The 21,181-nt window shown below is 40.8% G+C and overlaps 1 protein-coding gene across 2 annotated transcripts in view; it reads left to right on the plus strand.

Annotated features, from left to right (window-relative positions):
* Positions 1 to 18,968, plus strand: part of tab2 (TGF-beta activated kinase 1 (MAP3K7) binding protein 2) — a 44,181-nt gene extending 25,213 nt beyond the window's left edge. The window contains exons 5-8 of one of the 2 annotated variants that reach the window (XM_057352107.1): positions 12,097 to 12,190; positions 16,883 to 16,981; positions 17,182 to 17,295; positions 17,404 to 18,968. In XM_057352107.1, the coding sequence (XP_057208090.1) occupies positions 12,097 to 12,190; positions 16,883 to 16,981; positions 17,182 to 17,295; positions 17,404 to 17,540 (444 nt within the window). In that variant the 3' untranslated portion in view covers positions 17,541 to 18,968. The remainder of the gene's footprint in view (positions 1 to 12,096; positions 12,191 to 16,882; positions 16,982 to 17,181; positions 17,296 to 17,403) is intronic. The other variant, XM_057352108.1, reaches the window with a different exon arrangement.
* Positions 18,969 to 21,181: the final 2,213 nt, after the last annotated feature.

Here is a 21,181-nt window from a genome sequence, read left to right on the forward strand (position 1 = left end):
TTTTGTATGCTTTGCAGTATTGTTAGAGATCTTTATACAATAGTTCAGTGCTTAAAGTTTAAACACGTGTTTCTTGCATTAGCTTCACATGCATACAATACTTGCAACACATTTCGTTATCTTTGCTGTTTTGTACCTTAGCAGGGGAAATTCTTGTGTTCTGCATATTTATTTAAGTTGCAAGATTGAGCGCTTCACTCGTCTGCTCTTTCAGTCCTTCGCCTCTTTCCCGTAACCCGCGAATTACGTCTTTGGGGGTGGGGCACTGATAGATAAGTGAATGGTTGAAGGTGGTGAGACGAAAATGAGTGACTGAATGCGCAGCTTGCGCAATATAACATTTACAAATCTAAAAAAAATTCTAAAATATAACATTTCTGCGCATTAAATTTATAATACGCAAAAAATATATATTGATCAGTTTGACAGTCGCACCAGTGCGACCATTAACACGCTCTCGCTCACTCACACGCTCTCGCTCACTCACTCACACGCTCTCGCTCACTCACACACACACACTCGCTCACTCACACGCTCTCGCTCACTCACTCACACACACTCGCTCACTCACACGCTCTCGCTCACTCACACACACTCGCTCACTCACTCACACGCTCTCGCTCACTCACACACACACACTCGCTCAATCACACGCTCTCGCTCACTCACACGCTCTCGCTCACTCACACGCTCTCGCTCACTCACACGCTCTCGCTCACTCACTCACACGCTCTCGCTCACTCAAACACACACACACTCGCTCACTCACACGCTCAGCTCACTCACTCATCAGACACTCGCTCACTCACACGCTCTCGCTCACTCACACACACTCGCTCACTCACTCACACGCTCTCGCTCACTCACACACACACACTCGCTCAATCACACGCTCTCGCTCACTCACACGCTCTCGCTCACTCACACGCTCTCGCTCACTCACTCACACGCTCTCGCTCACTCAAACACACTTGCACACTCACTCACATACACTCACTCACACGCTCTCGCTCACTCACACACACTTGCACACTCACTCACATACACTCACTCACACGCTCTCGCTCACTCACACGCACTTGCTCACTCACACGCTCTCGCTCACTCAAACACACTTGCACACTCACTCACATACACTCACTCACACGCTCTCGCTCACTCACACACACTTGCACACTCACTCACATACACTCACTCACACGCTCTCGCTCACTCACTCACTCCTCTCACTCACACTCCCACTCACACGCTCTCACTCACTCACACTCACTCACTCCCTCACTCACTCACTCCCTCACTCACTCGCTCACCTCACTCACTCACTCCCTCACTCACTCACCTCACTCACTCACTCACTCCCTCACTCACTCACTCACCTCACTCACTCACCTCACTCACTCACTCACCTCACTCACTCACTCACCTCACTCACTCACCTCACTCACTCCCTCACTCACTCACTCACTCACTCACACGCTCTCGCTCACTCACACACACAACTCGCTCACTCACACGCTCTCGCTCACTCACTCACACACACTCGCTCACTCACACGCTCTCGCTCACTCACACACACTCGCTCACTCACTCACACGCTCTCGCTCACTCACACACACACACTCGCTCAATCACACGCTCTCGCTCACTCACACGCTCTCGCTCACTCACACGCTCTCGCTCACTCACTCACACGCTCTCGCTCACTCAAACACACTTGCACACTCACTCACATACACTCACTCACACGCTCTCGCTCACTCACACACACTTGCACACTCACTCACATACACTCACTCACACGCTCTCGCTCACTCAACATCGCCTCGCTCACTCACACGCTCTCGCACTCCACAACGCTCCGCTCATCACTCACAGCCTCTACTCACTCGCTCTCCTCACTCACTCACACACACTCGCTCACTCACACGCTCGTCACTCACACACACTGCTCACTCACTCACACACTCCTCGCTCACGTCCCACACACACTCGCTCACTCACCCGCTCACTCAACGCTCGCTCACCACTCACACACACTCGCTCACTCACACGCTCTCGCTCACTCACACACACTCGCTCACTCACTCACACGCTCTCGCTCACTCACACACACACACTCGCTCAATCACACGCTCTCGCTCACTCACACGCTCTCGCTCACTCACACGCTCTCGCTCACTCACTCACACGCTCTCGCTCACTCAAACACACTTCACACTCACTCACATACACTCACTCACACGCTCTCGCTCACTCACACACACTTGCACACTCACTCACATACACTCACTCACACGCTCTCGCTCACTCACACGCACTTGCTCACTCACACGCTCTCGCTCACTCACACGCTCTCGCTCACTCACACACACGCTCTCGCTCACTCACTCACACGCTCTCGCTCCTACACCTCTCCTCCTCACGCTCCACCTCCACCCTGCTCACTCACTCACAGCTCTCGCTCACTCACACGCTCTCGCTCACTCACACGCTCACGCTCACACACACTGCTCACTCACTCACACTCACTCACTCACACGCTCACGCTCACTCACACGCTCACTCACACACACTTGCTCACTCACTCACACTCACTCACTCACTCACTCACTCACTCACTCACACGCTCTCGCTCATTCACTCACACGCTCACTCACACGCTCTCGCTCACTCACACGCTCACGCTCACTCACTCACACGCTCTCACTCACACTCTCTCACTCACACGCTCTCACTCACACGCTCTCACTCACTCACTCACTCACTCACTCACTCACTCACTCACTCACTCACTCACTCACTCACTCACACGCTCTCACTCACACGCTCTCACTCACACGCTCTCACTCACTCACTCACTCACTCACTCTCACTCACTCACTCACATGCTCACTCGCTCGCGCTCGCTCACTCACACGCTCGCTCACACACGCTTGCTCGCTCGCTCACTCACTCACACGCTCTCACTCACTCACATGCTCGCTCGCTCACATGCTTGCTCGCTCGCTCACTCACTCACTCACATGCTCACGCTCACTCACATGCTCACGCTCACTCACATGCTCACGCTCACTCACATGCTCACGCTCACTCGCTCGCGCTCACTCACGCTCGCTCCCTCACTCACTCTCACGCTCACTCACATGCTCACGCTCACTCGCTCGCGCTCACTCACTCGCTTACTCACGCTCGCTCACTCACTCACATGCTCACGCTCGCTCACACACTCACATGCTCACACTCACTCATACGCTCTCGCTCGTTCACACGCTCGCTCACACGCTCGCTCACTCACGCTCGCTCACACGCTCGCTCACACACGCTCGCTCACTCACACACTCTCACTCACTCACTCACTCACTCACTCACTCACTCACTCACTCACTCACTCACTCACACACTCTCACTCACTCACACACACACACACACGCTCTCGCTTATGGAAAGCCAGGAGGGTCAAAAACGCGTGAATTTTAACACGTCAACAACGCGCGAATTTTAACACGTCAACAACGCGCAAATTTTAACACGTCAACAACACGTCGAGAACGTGTTGTTTGCGCGTAGAATACGTGTTGTTTGAAAAATTGACACATATTTGACGTGTAAACAACACGTATTCTACGTGCAAACAATGCGTTCTCGACGCGTGACGTCAGATGTCAATTTCGCGTGTTTTTGAGCCATCCGGCCACTTGACCAGTTTGAACGTGTAAGCGTGAAGAGTTCCTATTGGCTGTTGAGCGGTAGGGTTAAACCATTACTGTAGGCCTAGGGGTTTGATTTCCATTTCTATACTCTTTGCCATCACAATGCATGTAACATACAAAAGATCCACTTATCTATTTGTGCTTGATGGCCAGTGAAAGTCCTCACCACAACAAGCTATTAGATATAGATATTTAATAATCTTATTTATCATCTATCACTCATTCTTGTGATTTATATTTTTAGCAGAGACACTAAATAATTAAAAGATGCTTTTATATGTCAGCTTGAGTGGCCTAGGGGTAATGACGCCGCCCCATCCGCCTCCCTATTTGGAGTCAGGACCAACACAGGTTCGAAGCGAAATTAACCAGTAACGAAAGTTGTTTTAGAAAACCTCTAGCCACAGTATTAAGCCCTGTCCATAGATATATAAGTTTATAATTTGTTAACTTTATTAATCATTATATTTATTCATGTTGAATAATTTATAGCATTTATTGGTAATATTAGGTTTCAAACCTCGGCTACGGCCACGAGTCTGTGGTATACTGTATGAATATTTTGTGTTACACGTTCTTGATAAGAAAATCAAGCACATACTGTATAGGCTGTTTCGCCGGATAACAATAAAGCCGACAACGGAGAAAATGCGCTACTCTCCGTTAAAAACGGTCGGATTGTACAAGAATATGTTGTTCACCACTTATTTATCAGCTCCAGCGGCACAGGGGTAGTGATCCCGTACGAAAGTATAGCTTTTGCTCCAATCGAAGGGGGTTCAAATCCACCTATTGCCAAACTTTTCTTCTCCTTTTCCCATTACTAATCAGAGTGGAAAGGCGTTTGTTTTCAGCACAAATAAAGAAAACGTTCCGAAAGTGGAAATAAAACACCTCACAGGTAATAAATAACGAATCCTTTATCTGGTAGGGTAGAGAGGGCTTTAACTATCCCAATAATGTGGCATTCATTTAATAAATATGATAATTTACACTCAAAATGTTATTATTGCATGCTGTTTTATAATGAACTACAATACTGAGGTGCAAATATATGCTACTGTAGACCTATGTATATATATGTGTATGTATATGTATATATACAGTAGGCCAAGGGGGTTGCCTGCCGCCGCTCACAGATTTGGTTCATTTCACTAATTCAGATTAGTTTAACAGATAAAATAATTGTAATTTCATATTAAAATTAACCAATGAATCATTTAAAGTCATTTAAATAAATTAAATGTGAAAAATTGGATGTAAGTCCAAATAAAGTCTAGAAGAACAAAGGAGAGCCTGGAAGCATGGCCTAGTGGCCTGAACCCCAAAGCTCAAGTAAAAAGGAAGAGAATGAAGTAAGGGCAGAACTCAAGAGCAGAGCTCAAGGAAAACAGGCCAGAGGAGAAGAGCCAGAGAGAGCAGCTTCCAGTGAGAAGAAGAGACAGCTCATATCTTATCCCTTTTAAAAGATTCAATTTAAATCGAATATGGCCCAAAACACACAATATTTTGTAATTGTTTTGCTGTGGAGTCCTTCAGGTCACTGGGTTCCACCATCTCACTTGAACAGATTTTGCCAAGTAAGAGATGTTGTTATGGCAACATTGTTGACAACGTTTTTGTAGAAAAAGTCTACACCCACTCCAAACTCTAACCATAACCATAACCATAGCCCTTAAATCAGAGGGAAATGATACATGAATAATAAGGGTGCAGAGGCACAAAGCCTTGGCTAGCTTAATCTTAACATGAAGTGTAACTAATCCCTCAAATCTGATTGGTTGATTGAAACGTTGTCACAGGGTCAACATTGACTCTCACTTGGTGAAATCAGGAAAGCCCCACCATCTCACAGGACCTGAAGTTAGAGACTTGAAGTTAGACCCATCCTTGTAGTCCTTGAAAATGGCAGGAAAAGCCATCAAAGAGTTCATACCCTGGCCACAATCCTTTTGAACTGTTGCCCTCTAGCCAATGCTTCAAATGGAGTACAAGAACATTTAGGCTCAAAAGTATATTTTTTCCCCACAGATAATGTCATAACCTATTCCTATCTCTAGCCTTTATGTCAGCACATCTCACTCCTAGATGGATGTGACGTTAAAATGCTCAGAGAATGTATTTGTTGCCTTTTGAACACTCGTTCCTTGAATGGCAAGGGAATCTGGATTTACTATTTTTAACTGAAACCTGGCAAATGCCTGATGACTTCATTGAACTTAATCTATTAACTCCTCCTGGATATAGTTATCTGACAAAACCTCGTCTTACTGGCAGAGGTGGTGGTTTGGCTGTGGTATTTAAGAACAATTATAAAATGACCAAATATGATGTTCTTAATGTTTCAAGTTTTGAATGTCTATCCTTTAAACTTGCTGGTCCTGCTCCACTTCTGATTCTGTTGATTTATAGACCCCCTAAACATAACCCGAGTTTCCTCTCTGAGTTGACTGAACTTCTAACTCTCGCCTGTGCCCAGCATGACAGAATCATAATGCTAGGTGACTTTAATATACATGTTGATTCTGATTGTAATACTGCTAAAGATTTCTTGTCTGTTTTGGATTATTTTGATGTATCACAGCATATTGATTTTCCTGCGCATTTACATTCTCGTACTCTTGATTTGCTTTGCACTGTTGGTATTGACAGTGTTGGTGCTCAGGGTCATGAAATGGGCATCTCTGATCATAAACTTATTGTCTTTGGTTTTCCTCTCCCCCTTGTGAAACCAAAAACTAAATCTACTATTTCTTACCGTAACCTGAAATCTGTAACCATTGACAGTTTTTCTGTTGCCATTGCTGGGAGGCAGCAATGGCAACAGAAAAACCTCTCTCATCCGCACTCAACCCCCTGAGCCCTGATGAGATACTCTCAACCTATAATGAAACTATTTGTAATGTTTTGGATGATCTTGCTCCACTAAAAACTAGAACTGTCCCTTCTGTTCACTCCTCTCCTTGGTTCACCCCTGAACTTAGAGTAATGAAAGCTGAATGTAGGCGTTATGAACGACTTCATAAAAAATCCTCCCTTGTAGTGCATGCTATTGCTTTTTCAGATTCAGTAGTGAAGTATAAAGAAGCACTTAACACTGCACGCTCTACCTATCTCTCTACGGTCATTAATAAAGCTAAGTGTAAACCTAAAGCCCTTTTCTCTGAGATCAACAAACTTGTTAAACCATCATCTGCAGCTATTAATGGCTCTGTAGATCTCTGTGAAAGCTTTCAGTCTTTTTTCTTACGTAAAATTGATAACATTTACCAAGACTTTTCCCCATCTTTCTCTCCCCAGCTTTCTCCATGTCTGATAGGTCACCCACTTAACACTTTCTTACCCACAAATATATCTGCGGTTGAACAGCTGGTTATCAAATCGAACTCTGCCTCCTGCACACTTGATCCTATTCGAACATACTTACTCAAAATCGTTTTGCCTTCACTCATCCAGCCTATTTCTCATATAATAAATATATCCCTTGCCACTGGTTATGTTCCACAAGACCTAAAAGTAGCTGCCATCACTCTAATCCTTAAGAAACCTGGACTTGACAATACAGATCTGAACAATTTTAGACCAATTTCAAACCTCCCTTTTGTTGCTAAAATACTTGAGAAGGTAGTTGCAGCACAACTGCAGTCTCATTTAGAGAAACACAATCTTTATGAGCAGTTTCAATCTGGTTTCCGTCCCTCTCACAGTACAGAAACAGCACTTTTAAAAGTGGTTAATGATCTCCTTAAGGTTTCTGATTCAGGTGCCCACAGTATCCTGGTTCTCCTTGATCTGAGTGCAGCTTTTGATACTGTTTGCCACTCTGTACTTCTTTCTCGACTATCTGCTATAGGTATCAATGGTGTTTCAGTGGCTAACATCTTATCTATCGGATAGACAGCAATTTGTTAGGATAGATAAGAATCGATCTTGCACTTTCACTATTTCCCATGGTGTACCCCAAGGTTCCGTACTTGGTCCTCTTTTATTTCTCATTTATGTGTTGACATTGGGTCAGATCATCAGACGTCATGGTCTCAATTTTCATAGTTACGCTGATGATATTCAAATCTATTTTACAGTTCAACCAAGCTCAGTTTGCCCACCCCCTTCTATTGTTTTCTGTCTTCAAGAACTTAAAACCTGGATGTCAGATAACTGTCTACAACTAAATGCAGACAAAACCGAAATCCTGCTGGTTGGCCCTAAATCACAGAGCTCCTCCCAGCATGACTTCTTCATAGATATCGAAGGTGTCCAGATTAGGCCCTCAACAACTGTGCGAAATTTGGGAGTGTTGTTTGACTCTGCGTTATGCTTTGATTCACACATTGGTCAGATAGTTAAATCATGCTTTTATCAACTGCGAAATATTGTTCGTATACGTCCCTCACTTAATTTTGCAGATGCTGAAACTATTATCCATGCTTTTATAACCTCGAGATTGGACTACTGTAACTCCTTATATAGCGGCTTACCTGCCAAAGTTATTAATCATCTCCAAATGGTGCAAAACTCTGCTGCTTGAGTTCTTACATTTAATAAAAAATCTGCGCATATCACTCCCATCCTTCACCAACTTCACTGGCTTCCTGTGCCCAAACGTATTCAGTTCAAACTCTTAGTTTTAGTTTATAAGGCCCATAATGGCCTTGCACCTCAATATCTAGCTGAGTTAGTGTCACCATGTGTTCCTGCACGGACTCTCAGATCTAGCAATTATAACTTGCTTGTTGTGCCCAAGTATAAACTCTCTACGGTGGGTGGCAGAGCCTTCTGTATTATAGGCCCTAAGCTATGGAATAAGCTGCCCCATAATGTTCGTGCCGCCTCCTCTCTCCAGACCTTTAAGTCTCAACTTAAAACTCATCTATTCATTTTGTTCTCTAAATAACTCTTCTAACCCTATGCTTCCCCTTTCATCAACTTTCATCATATGATTGCGAGACCTTTTATTGTTAATTAACTGTAGTTTCTTGTTGTCAACACTTGTGTGTATGACTGTTCCCTCTGATTGTTTGGTGTATTATGTTTGCCAATTGCTTGTATTACTTTGTAAAGTGACCTTGGGTTCTTGAAAGGCGCTATAAAAAATAAACACATTATTATTATTATTATTTGTTACCATTTTACTGAACCCTATTTCGGTAAACACTTGTTAATAGAGTTTAAACATCAGAAAAATATCATTCTATGCACAAGTTTTTTTTTTTAAATAATAAAAAAAATGTGTTATGGATGTGACAAAAAAGGACACGGTTTTCGGGAGACGACAAATTTTGTAAGATTTCTGTGAATTAAAATGTACAAACCTGAAGCAATTATAGCCAACAAATGGAGCACATAGCAAGCTGTCAAAACAAAAAGCCGTGTGCTCGACACAACAACAACACGCACACTGACAAAAAGACAACAAAGCCCGGGGATCAGACCGGGAACACGACACTTTGATTTTGACGTATGGCCTACAAATGAATTGGACTATTTGTATTTTGGCAGAGACAAGAAAATATAAATATAGCCATATAAAACCCTGTGTTGGGTGTGCACCGTTTAACCATGGCTCAATGAGCTTTTTTTCTTCTTTTTTGTGCGGGTAATATGTGGGGATTATATTTTCATATTAACACATCAGAAATGTTGTAATTCTGAATTTCGCCAGAGAAGGAATTTATTGATCCCTCTGTAATTTATATTAGAGACAAACCTTTTGCAGAACATATTGAAAACCCGAGCAAACATTAGATTCTTCTTCTTAAGTGTGAAACTAATTTTATTTATACTGGTTATTTTCGTTAAGATTACTATTCAAGAAAATAATTTTTCATTCTAAAACTTTAAAAACCACACCACTGCTAGCTGTTGTGACTATTATTGATAAATGTCCTTATCTTATGAAAGCAGTACTTTTTGTGCGCTTAAAAATTATCGCAAGGTGTTCTGTGTGTTCAGGTGACAATTAGTTTTGAATATTTATTTAACTTATTTTTAAAAAGAAAAACTGATTTCTGTATAAATTCGTATTTATTTATCTTATATTTATATTTCAAAAAGAAGGCAGAACGGGCATCATTTTTCTTGTTTTACAAAAGCACTAACTTTTGCTGGTATTGTGAGTGTAGGCAAATAAAATCATTTAGATTATTTTGTCTAATGATGTCCTATATGGACGAAGATGACAGCATTCTTCCCGCTGCTCAGGGGAAATCAAAGTGATCAAAGCACGTCGCAACTTAAATAAAACTGTAAAATATCATAAAGTTATACATTTTATATGTTGTTAGGGATTTCCCTCTGAAACATAAACCTGTGTTATAATGTAAAATCAGGTGTTTACTTCATAAAAATGCAGGGCGATCTCTCCTCTCTTGCATAAAAACACATGAAGCGTTTTACACCTTTTGAACATGTCCTTGTGCTGAAACAAATGCCTTTCCAACCTGATGAGTAAAGGAAAACACGTTCGGCAAAAGGGGGATTTGACGTCTCCAACCATACACCACGCAAGAGCCTTTTACTTATTTACTTTGTCAACGTTGCAGGTACTTGTACTCTGTTTGAATAGACTTTATTTTAGTCGTATTTAATTTTATAGTCTACAGAGAAGCAGGAAAAAAGTCAAGTCAAATTTATGTTTATTTGCGCTTTTTACAAATTGCGTTGTATCAAAGCAGCTGTACAACACAAAAAGAGGAAAAAACAAAGCAATGAAATACAGACACATATGTATCTACATACTATGTACACACATATATAGGTATTATAAGTTAAATTACCTTTACTGAGTACAACTGTCATGGTATTCTTGCAAGTCTTGCAAAAGATGAGCTAGAGAAAAGCCTCAGGCTAAGCTCGTATAAGCTCGCCAAGCTATAGATAAAACAATCAATCTCAAGAAAGAGCAAATAGAAAACAAACAAGATCATTGAACTCAAAGCAAGCGTGCAGTGCGCTTAAAAATCCTTCCCACAGTATTTTGCTGCCACCTGTAACGTTAGCAGCATCTTTGTTACAAAAGAATGGTGCCTTTGGGACAGTTAAAGCCCTCCCTACTACACCTACCAGTAACTTTATCAGATAAAAGCTTCATTATTTATTAGCCGTGAGGCACTTTATTTCGACTTTCGTAACATTTCCTTAATTTGCGCTACAACAAATATGCCTTTTCAATCTGATGAGGGATGGGAAAAGGAGATAACACGTTTGGCAAGAGGTAGATTCGAACCGCAATCGGGCTGATGAGTCGTACGTTGTCTTTACCCCTAAACCATTCAAGCTGGAACTTGCTCAAAGTATTTTGAGTACTTACCGTCTCTGCTAAAAACAATCAATTTCAATTGCGAGAAAATTAGAAAATAAATACGATTTTTAAAGTCTTTATCTAATAGCTTGTTGTGGTGAGGACTTTCACTGGCCATCAAGCACAAATAGATAAGTGGATCTTTCGCATGTTACATGCATTGTGATGGCAAAGAGTATAGAAATGGAAATCAAACCCCTAGGCCTACAGTAATGGTTTAACCCTACCGCTCAACAGCCAATAGGAACTCTTCACGCTTACATGTTCAAACTGGTCAAGTGGCCGGATGGCTCAAAAACACGCGAAATTGACGTCTGACGTCACGTGTCGAGAACGCGTTGCTTGCGCGTAGAATATGTGTTGTTTGCGCATAGAATATGTGTTGTTTGCACATAGAATACGTGTTGTTTACGCGTCAAATACGCGTTGATTTTTCACGCGTAAACTACACGTACTCTACGCGCAAACAACACATATTCTACGCGCAAACAACGTGTTCTCAACGTGTTGTTGACGTGTTAAAATTCACACGTTTTTGACCCTCCTGGCTTTCCATACTCACTCACTCACACGCTCGCTCGCTCACACACTCTAGCTCACTCATTCACACGCTCGCTTGCTCACACACTCTCCCTCACTCATTCACACGCTCGCTCGCTCACACACTCTCGCTCACTCATTCACACGCTCGCTCGCTCACACACTCTCGCTCACTCATTCACACGCTCGCTTGCTCACACACTCTCGCTCACTCATTCACACGCTCGCTTGCTCGCTCACTCACTCACACACTCTCGCTCACTCACACGCTCGCTCACTCACACGCTCGCTCACTCTCGCTCACTCACACGCTCGCTCACTCACACGCTCGCTCACTCACTCACACACACTCGCTCACTCACACGCTCTCGCACGCTCGCTATATAATCTGTTCTGCACAATTTGTATTCAAATATTCATCTTATTAGGAGAGATCAGTTGTGCACAGCAGTTGAGAAGCATTGCCATTGCTGATGATGCATTGAGTCTGAAGAGAATAATGTATGTAATGTCATGCAGAACTCTAACAGTGTGTTGTTGTTACAGATCGAGGAAATGCAGCAGTTGAGATGTAAGAACAGATTACTGCAGATTGATATCGATTGTTTAACCAAAGAGATTGATCTCCTTCAAACACAAGGTACGTCGTCATGCTGTCCTCACTCTTCATTCATCCCAGTAAACACACAACATTGTCACAATGTAGCCAACCTTTTAAGCACATTGTTTCTACGTTGTGTGGTGAAGTTGTCACCAAGTTATCTTTTAACCTGCAACCCCATCGGTAAGACTCACAAAACAACATTAAGCATTCAGTTGTTAAAAATGCTACTTGTGAGCGTAGCCAATAAATCTGCTGCTGATGTCATATTAAAGAGACAATATTTACCACTCTTGATTTGTTTGACTAGAGAACTGTTATGTAAGCATTCAGATAATGCAATATCACTCTTGTAGTCATGTGATGTGGCTCTATATCAGCATGGCTGTGATTAGTCCTGAGGCACGAGTACAGGAGACAGTCACAGCCGCTGATATAGAGCCGTATCACACGACTACAAGAGCGATGTTGCATTTTTAGCACTGTGCTGCTTCAGTGAAGTGATTAGTGAGAAATAACGAGGCTGTGCATATGCGTGTGAACGAACGAGAGAGAGAGACTTCAAAGAATGCATTATTCCCTTTGCACTGCGGCACTTTCCATTGTTTTTTAATGTAAACATGTGCTTGTTCCAGTCATTTTTTAAACCATTCCTGAGTGCTGTGAATAGAAAGAGACACTGTGCCAAATGTGCACGTTTTACTTTGTTTTATTAGTCCGACTGACTCTCAGCCAATCAGATTCAGAACCAGAAAGAACTGTTGTATAAAGGATTTTAATACACAATGATGAGGCAAAGAACCACCCAACACGGAGCCTACTTAACAGTTGTCTGAGTGAATCACCTGCACTGTGTGCATCTCTTGTTGATGATGAATAAAGACATTTTTTATTTATGAACGAATGTCACGTTGCAATGTGGAGAACAAGTTTCGGTGGTGTTTCTGTGACCTCTGATTTGTGTGTGAGATATGATCACATCAGAGTTAGAGCATTCATTTAGAACACTGATCAATCTGACTGGAACCCCTCAGCCAATCAGAATCCAGGATTCAGACAGACCGTGGTATAATTTTATAACTGAATAATAGGGATGCACCGATACCATTTTTTAAAGACCGAGTATGAGTACCGATATTTTTTTCTGGTACTCGGTGATACCGATACCTATAACCGATGCCTGTATAATGTACAATAATGTTAATAAACCAGTATCTTACTGGTACATTTTCTTTTTTCTTTTGTTTTTAGGTCTACTTAAATTTAAGTACTATTTTTTAATCAAGTTCTATTTTTTATGATAAGTAGCACAATTTTACTAGCACATTTACTTCAGTTTACTAAAGTAAACAATATACTCTGTGGTCAAATTATAAAAAATTGAAGGGGGGTGGTGTGGTAAAAAGTGAGTGTATTATAACTTGTTCATGTCAACCGGACTTTTATTTTGACGGGACGCTGCAAAGAGCGTTTGTTTATGTGTTCGTGTCCTCGTGCAGTGAAACGCTGGCGCTGAAAGCTCCACAAGCACAATGCGTTCATTACACCGCAACCGCAACACCACTCTTTCACACACGGTGACGTAAAACAAGCAGAATACATATTTAAACAGTATCTGAATATTTCGTTAACTGTTACGTTAGCTGTTCAGTGCTTATTTCTTGTTAGGAAATGCCTGGATTCCTCGATTCCGTCCGCGTTTTCCGCATTGCGGAAATCATAGGGTTCTGTGTATGTTACGTGAGGTATCGGTCATTGGTATCGGTGTGTCATTACGAGTACGAGTACATGAGCTTGGTATCGGGCCGATACAGATACTGGTATCGGTGCATCCCTAATGAATAACTGTACTTAATGGCTTTGAGCTTGTTGGTTAGAGCTTGTTTGCCTTTTTAATAAAATGAAGGAAATCAGCATTTCTCTTTTTTAATATGACAGCACTGCCATACAGAGAGCGAACCGTACACAACAAAAAGTATTAAAATACTGTTATGTTCGGAAACTGAAAGTCTGACAGTAGCCCTGTCGCTCGCAACATCCTTTGACATCATACAGTGGTCGCGTGCACACAGTTCCCGGTACTAACCATCTTGTCAAAGTGTGTTCTAGCCCACCTTCTGAGAGAACAGTGACAGTCAGCTTTTGTGGACGGAGTTTGGAGGAGAGACGTGAACTGAAATGGTTGTCAGTCACAATTACTTGCATGGATGTTAAAATCATTTTGCAGTGTAGCCAATAATAATCCAACAGTTTTAGTTTATTCATAGTTTTAGCTTATAATGTTGAATGACACTTTTTAATGAAGTGTTTTGTTGTAGGGGTACAGAGTACAGTACATTCTTTCAGCAGTCAGTTATTAATATATGAGTGAGAAGGCTCAACTTTTTTGGTTTAATTTAACCGACTTGTTTTGCTCAATTTTATTTTGAATTATATTTTATTATATTAAAAAGCACGACAAAATATAAAAAGCATTTTGACCATTCAGTTTGTGCAGTGGTGAAAAAATTGGCTAAATAAATAGAAGAAATGCGAAAAGCCATGTTCGGTATCTGGCCTTTGGCCAAGTGTTTCATTTTGCGTCGGTTTTGGCCAAGAATTTTCATTTCGGTGCATCTGTAATCTCTGTATGTGCTCAAGAGGAAGTGTTATCTCACAACACAGCTGACTAACTTATTGTCCTCAAATTTCAAGTTCGTCTAGAGTAGGGCTGTCACGATTATTAAATAATCGTGTCATCGCGATTGTTTGACCTCATCGCGATGGTTTCAGATCATCGCAATTATTGCACATCTCTATAGAAGACACTAGGGGGAGCTGTAGTGCATCTGCATATTGCATATTTTAGTGTATATATTGTTACTAAAGCATGGTAATACTTGTAAAATGTACCACCACAACACAATCACTTAAAAAAACACTAAAACATATACAAATTACCTGCAGTACAATTTAATATTATTTAAGCAAATCTCAGTGTGAAAACCAGTCTACCAAAATTTCATTGACACACAAGTAAGATTTTATTGTAGTCTTGCAAGTGAGAAAAAAACAGACTAGAAGCTTTTCTATGACTGATAGTATTTTAATGGTGGCTTCGATTCACACCTGATCAATTTACTTAATTTACAAGTATTTGGTGGTTGTATTATTGACAGGTAAAAGCCTTAACCTTAAATATATGATGACCCAATTTTTTCCGATGTATTTCCAAGAAAAAAACATAGTCTTGTATTCAGAACAATATGGTCGTTTCAATCGCTGAATCAAAAATGTATGAGAATTAAAAGTCAAAGCTCTAAAACAGACAATTAATCGCCATAACTGGCAAAGCCCTAAAACAGACAATTAATCGTCATAATCGCAATGATTTATTAGACAATTAATCGTCAATCAAATTTCATAATCGTGACAGCCCTAGTCTAGAGTGATCTACTTGTATTGGCATAGGTAGTCATAGTTGAACCCAACAGCAAGTTCATTTTTGATATGAAAATGTTTAAATAATAGGCTGAAAGACTAATGCAAGGGAGGTTGCAGTTATTTACTGGTAATTTAAAAGAATGAATCATCAAATCAAAATATTATTCATAGATTGAATAAAAAAATGTTGCAGCCATATTTTATTGTGTATATTTTCAATGCATATTGTGAATTCAATGTATTTGTATGTGTACAGTACGTCTTATTCGACATTGTCTGGGGTACTCAAGACTTTCACACTGCATTTGTGCTGTTGGTAAAAATGATTTACATACATATATCAGGGTGTCTGCGGGGTCTTAAAAAGTATTAAAAGTTGATAAATAAATTTAGCGAAAATTAAGGCCATTAAAAGTATTAAAAAGTCTTAAATGCCATTTTCCAAGGTATTCAATTTTGTGTCGTTTTTTCATATTTGTCCAAAGTAGGGAGGCACCGAATGTTCGGCAACCGAAAATGGCTAAAAAAAGCATGACAGCACATTTTAGAGTGGCCTTATATTGTGGCCAGCCTAAGGCACACCTGTGCAATAATCGTGCTGTCTAATCAGCATCTTGATATGCCACACCTGTGAGGTGGATGGATTATGTCGGCAAAGGAGACGTGCTCACTAACACAGATTTAGGAGATTAGTGAACAATATTTGAGAGAAATAGGCCTTTTGTGTACATGGAAAAAGTCTTAGATCTTTGAGTTCAGCTCATGAAAAATGGGGTCAAAAACAAAAGTGTTGCGTTTCTAATTTTGGTCAGTGTATTTAAATGAATGCAATATTTCTGTCGTATCAACACGTTATAGTCTGCACGGCTGCAGTGACCTATAGATGTTTTTAAGAAGCTAATATTGCCCATGAACGTAAATGGGTTATTTAGTGGAAATGTCATATATGAGCAGAGCTGTGATTCAGCACATTTAGCCGTGTGATGTTGCTTAATGTGCTTGTAAATAGTAAGACTTGAAGTGTGTCAATATCACTCTTGTGTGTGGAAGGTCTTTTTTCTTTTCCGTTACTAATTCAAAAACCACCCTAACACAACTCTTCACAGCAAACACACAGCCCGTGTTTTCTGTCAGCTCAAACCCATGCGTGGGTTTTGTTCAAGTAGTTTTTCCCGTGATTGATTTGAGGGATGAATGAAGTCCTCTTCAGCAGTGTGAAGGCTTGAACTAGATCACCTCTCAAGTCAGCGCATCTTGTTTGTAGTAAGTGTGGATTTTAACAGCTGCTTTTGTTTTGGTTTGTTTCAGGACCAGATTTTAATCCCGTTGCGATTCACAATTTTTATGACAATCTGGGATTCTTGGGTCCAGTACCTCCCAAACCTATCAAAAGTCAAACAAAATCAGGTGAGTTTCAAAGAAACCTTGCGTCTGTCCGCGTTTCTGTTCATTTGTCTGCTTTTCTCAGTCTGTAGTTTTCTGTGAATGTGTAGATGTTTATTTAGCACTTTCTTTTGGATGACACATCCACACGTAGCCTTCTTTCTTCACCTCTGTGTGAAGCGGTCTTCCTGCTTTTAATCCAATCTGTCCATCATGCTCGCCAGGTGCAGATCACACCGGCTCTCTAGACAGGAGAGGACGCAAAATAAATGTCAGCTCCAAGTTAAAGAGAGACCCCTCTTTACCTCCTGTACCGCCTCCTGTGGCCACACCCATGGGTGGGTCTCTGTCTTTCTCTCTCGTTCTCTTGCTTTTCCCCACTCTCTTCTCTCAATCTTCTCTGCGCGAGCTCCGCTGACGGGCTTTTTGTGTCTGATGTGTTTCAGAGAGCAGTAGGAACACGAGGGTGATGCCGGAGCCTGAGGATGATGACGGAGTGCAGTGGAGCTGTACTGCCTGCACCTTCCTCAACCATCCCGCCCTCAACCGCTGTGAAGAGTGTGAATTTCCACGCCATTTCTGAGCCACACACACACATGCAGTGTACACGTGACGTACAGAGAGATGCGCTGATGGCCATCACTTCCGACGGGTGTTTTCCCCCTCGCGGTGTTGGTGTTTGTCCATTTGTGTGGTCCACTGAAGACTGGATGATGTTTACAGCTCTATGTGTGTTTCTCACCAGAAATTTCAGCCTCTTGCTCAGTGAAGAGGTTCAGTACTGCAGTAATAATGTTCTTGACATGTATGCATGGATGCCAGCGTGCCTGAGCGTGCAGCCGCCTGACAGGAGAAAACTCAAGAACTTCCTTAATGGATGCTCATCATGAGGTGGAATCTGCTAAACTCAGTTTTTGACTTTTGTTTGGTAATTGAAACCCAAAATGAAAATGGAAAAAAACATGCATGCTTTAGATGTACAGTTTACGGAGAAGAGTCTCTGCCACAGAATTTACTGTACATAGTTTTAGAATTTTGTTTCTCAAAATTTCACTTGTAATTCTGTAAGTATAGCTTCATAGACTTCATTTATTTCTATGTGTTACTGTGTTTGGTTTCAAACCATGAGCTTTAAGGTGTTTTGTGAGAACTTTAAAGGGATGCTCGCATATTCAATGGCAAAAAGACCTGGATGCTCGTTGTCAAGCGCTCCATCCAGCGTACGAGCTGCAGATGCAGCAACAATAAGGTACCTGACCTCGGAACGGTCCAAGAACTTGACAGCCGTCAGACAATAAAATGCTTTCCTATTTGACAACTGGAATGTAGGTTTAATCTGAGAAATGCCAGAAAAGGAATGTTTCTTTACCTGAGTATTTGCAATACAATGTGCGTTTTTGCAAGGTTTGTCTTACGGTGACCTCCTGAAAGTAGATGAGTCTCCCAAGGGCTTTTCAAACAACACACACCGCCGGCCTTTATACACGAGATCACCGTGTTTCTGGGTGTAGCTGAAATTCTTCACGAAGTACCTTCTGTGTTTTTGCGGTTCTCTGTTACAGATCGCAGTGCACGTCTCAGCTGCAGATCGTAGAGAAATTAAACAGGTCCTTAAAAATATTTCACATTAATCAAACTTAATCGTTCATTGATTTAACCAGATTTCAGAAAGTCTTTTGTCATCTACTTTTGAGAGTGATAATGCATGGATCATGCATTAAAAAGTCTGACAATAATGTATATTTATAATACAAATAAATATCAATTTCCAATTGCTGGTTTCTGAAAAACCCTAGTCACAGAGAACGGTTACTTTGTGCTCAAGGATGATGTTTTATTAACTTGGGAAAAAACAGCAAAGGAACAATCAAATCGGCCTGTCGTGTTTTAGATTATAAAAGCAAATAATGAGAAAAATCTTTGATATCCAATGATGTTTGTGATTTTACCTGCCAAACTGTCTTTGTAATAGATAAGTTATTTGTAAAAATAAAAAAAACGATCTCCTTTGTATTGATTTATACTGATTGACTTTTTACCAGATGTGGGTAGAGTAGCCAAAATCTTTACTCAAGTAAAAGTACAAGTAACTAGAGAAATTGTTACTCAAGTAAAAGTAAAAGTCACTAGTTTAAAAATTAATTGAGTAAAAGTAAAAAAGGATGCAATGAAAAAACTACTCAAGTAGCTAGTTACTTAGTATCTGATTATATAGGCCTACTACATAAAATTAATATTAACGCCAATGTTTTAAGATGACATTTTAATCAATATTTTTAATTATCATAAGCAGATATCTTTGCAATATACTAGAGATACTAAAGAATAGACAAACACAGAAGAGACAAGCATTTCTGTTTATTTCATCTAGTCCTGATGTCAATGTAGTTTACACAACTTATTTAGAATAATAGACCATGTCAAACTAAAGCATGAACTAAACTCAGAGCATTTCCTAAGATGATCTAGAACATCTGCAGTGCTCTCTTAAATGAAATACACATTTTTGAACAAAGCTCGTGTTGTGTCACGTAGTGTTGTGAAACGCTCTTACTTGTAAACAGTGAACCACATGCCCATCAACAAGTTTTCTTCCTTCTGTTCTTCAAATGTATATTTCTGCAAGCCCACGTCTCTGTGTCTGACAGGTAACGCGCATGTTGCTGTGTCTGACGAACAGGTCGCGCGGGTGCGCGCATATGGCGGGCATTTATCATTGCTGGCAAACAATATGACACATTTGCAGTTTTGATTGTATAGATATAGATTAATATCCACTTCATCCAACGCTCTTTGTGTTCTGCGTGTTCTTAAGTTTCGCGCTACGAGGAGTGAGTAATCCTGCTTCAGATGATTCAGATCGTGCTGCGAACTGAACAAATCATTTGAACTGATTCATTAGCCTATTCAAATGGTTTTGCCCATTGTTCAATTAATGCTTTCAAAAGAATCGACTCAAAAGAATCAATCACTCGGGAATGCCCGTAAAAAGAGACGACAACCTTGAAATAAACAACGCGTTTTAAAAAGCATATTTTAAAATGAAGGAACGAAGGAACGTCACGCAATGTAAGTTATGTAACGAAGTAAAAGTACAGATTTTCTATTAGAAATTTACTCAAGTAAAAGTACACACTTTTAATTTTACTTAAAAAGTACATATTTTCCAAAATGTTACTCAAGTAAATGTAACGAAGTAAATGTAGCGCGTTACTACCCACCTCTGCTTTTTAAATATTAGCGCTACTATTTTTTTTATCAGGTTAAAATTTGAATGAAAATGCCATCTATTGTACATGGTTAATCGAAGTGAATTCTTCTCCATAGAAATGCGTCATGTTACAATGTAATTATCCTGTTAATGGGTCTGTATCTATGAATTTGTGCATTTGTGGTCATTACATGTTGCTAGTGCTTCATTTTGCAGTCCTGTTTCACGTATACATACCTTACATTTACATTTACGCATTTGGCAGATGCTTTTATCCAAAGCGATTTACATTGCATTGTATTATACATTTGTTTCTGACTATGTGCAAACCCCTGGGATGGAACCCATGACCTTGGCATTGCTAGTGTCACGCTCTAACCACTGAGCCACAGGAAACCTTATATTGCCTGTGTAAATACTGGTACCAGTCCTGAATTAATAAACACTTTGGGGTGGTTTCCCGGACAGGGATTCTCTTAATCCAGGACTAGGTTTTAGTTAAATTAGGACATTTAAGTAGTTTTACAAAAAAACAGTACTTGTGTGCATTTCGAGACAACACGATGGCACTGATGTGTTTATGATATGTTAGTGCAAGTTGTTTTCAGTTTGGACGGCCCTTACATTTATTTGAGTCTAGGACTAGTATTAATCCCTGTCTGGGAAACCTCCCCTATAGACGCTATATTAACCAGCTACATATACATCAAACCCTTATATACATAAGCGTTTCTCAATCCTGTTCCTGCACATTTTCCATCTCTCGCTAATCAAACACACCTGAATCAAATTATCAGCTCATTAGTAAAGTCTCCAAGATCTCAGAAGAGTGTCAGATTAGAGTGACCTTAGAAGTGTGCAGTCTTTAGGACCAGGATTGGGAAAGAACATAGAAAAAAGCTCTCTAAGGATGTTTGTTTAGACTTTAGATTCTTGTAATGAAATATCACAATATACAGTATCAACAGCGTAACACTAACCGTTTTGACAGTTAATTTTGTGAAATTACACCA

The sequence above is a fragment of the Triplophysa rosa genome, linkage group LG15, assembly GCF_024868665.1.
Source record: "Triplophysa rosa linkage group LG15, Trosa_1v2, whole genome shotgun sequence".
NCBI classification, from domain to species: Eukaryota; Metazoa; Chordata; class Actinopteri; order Cypriniformes; family Nemacheilidae; genus Triplophysa; species Triplophysa rosa.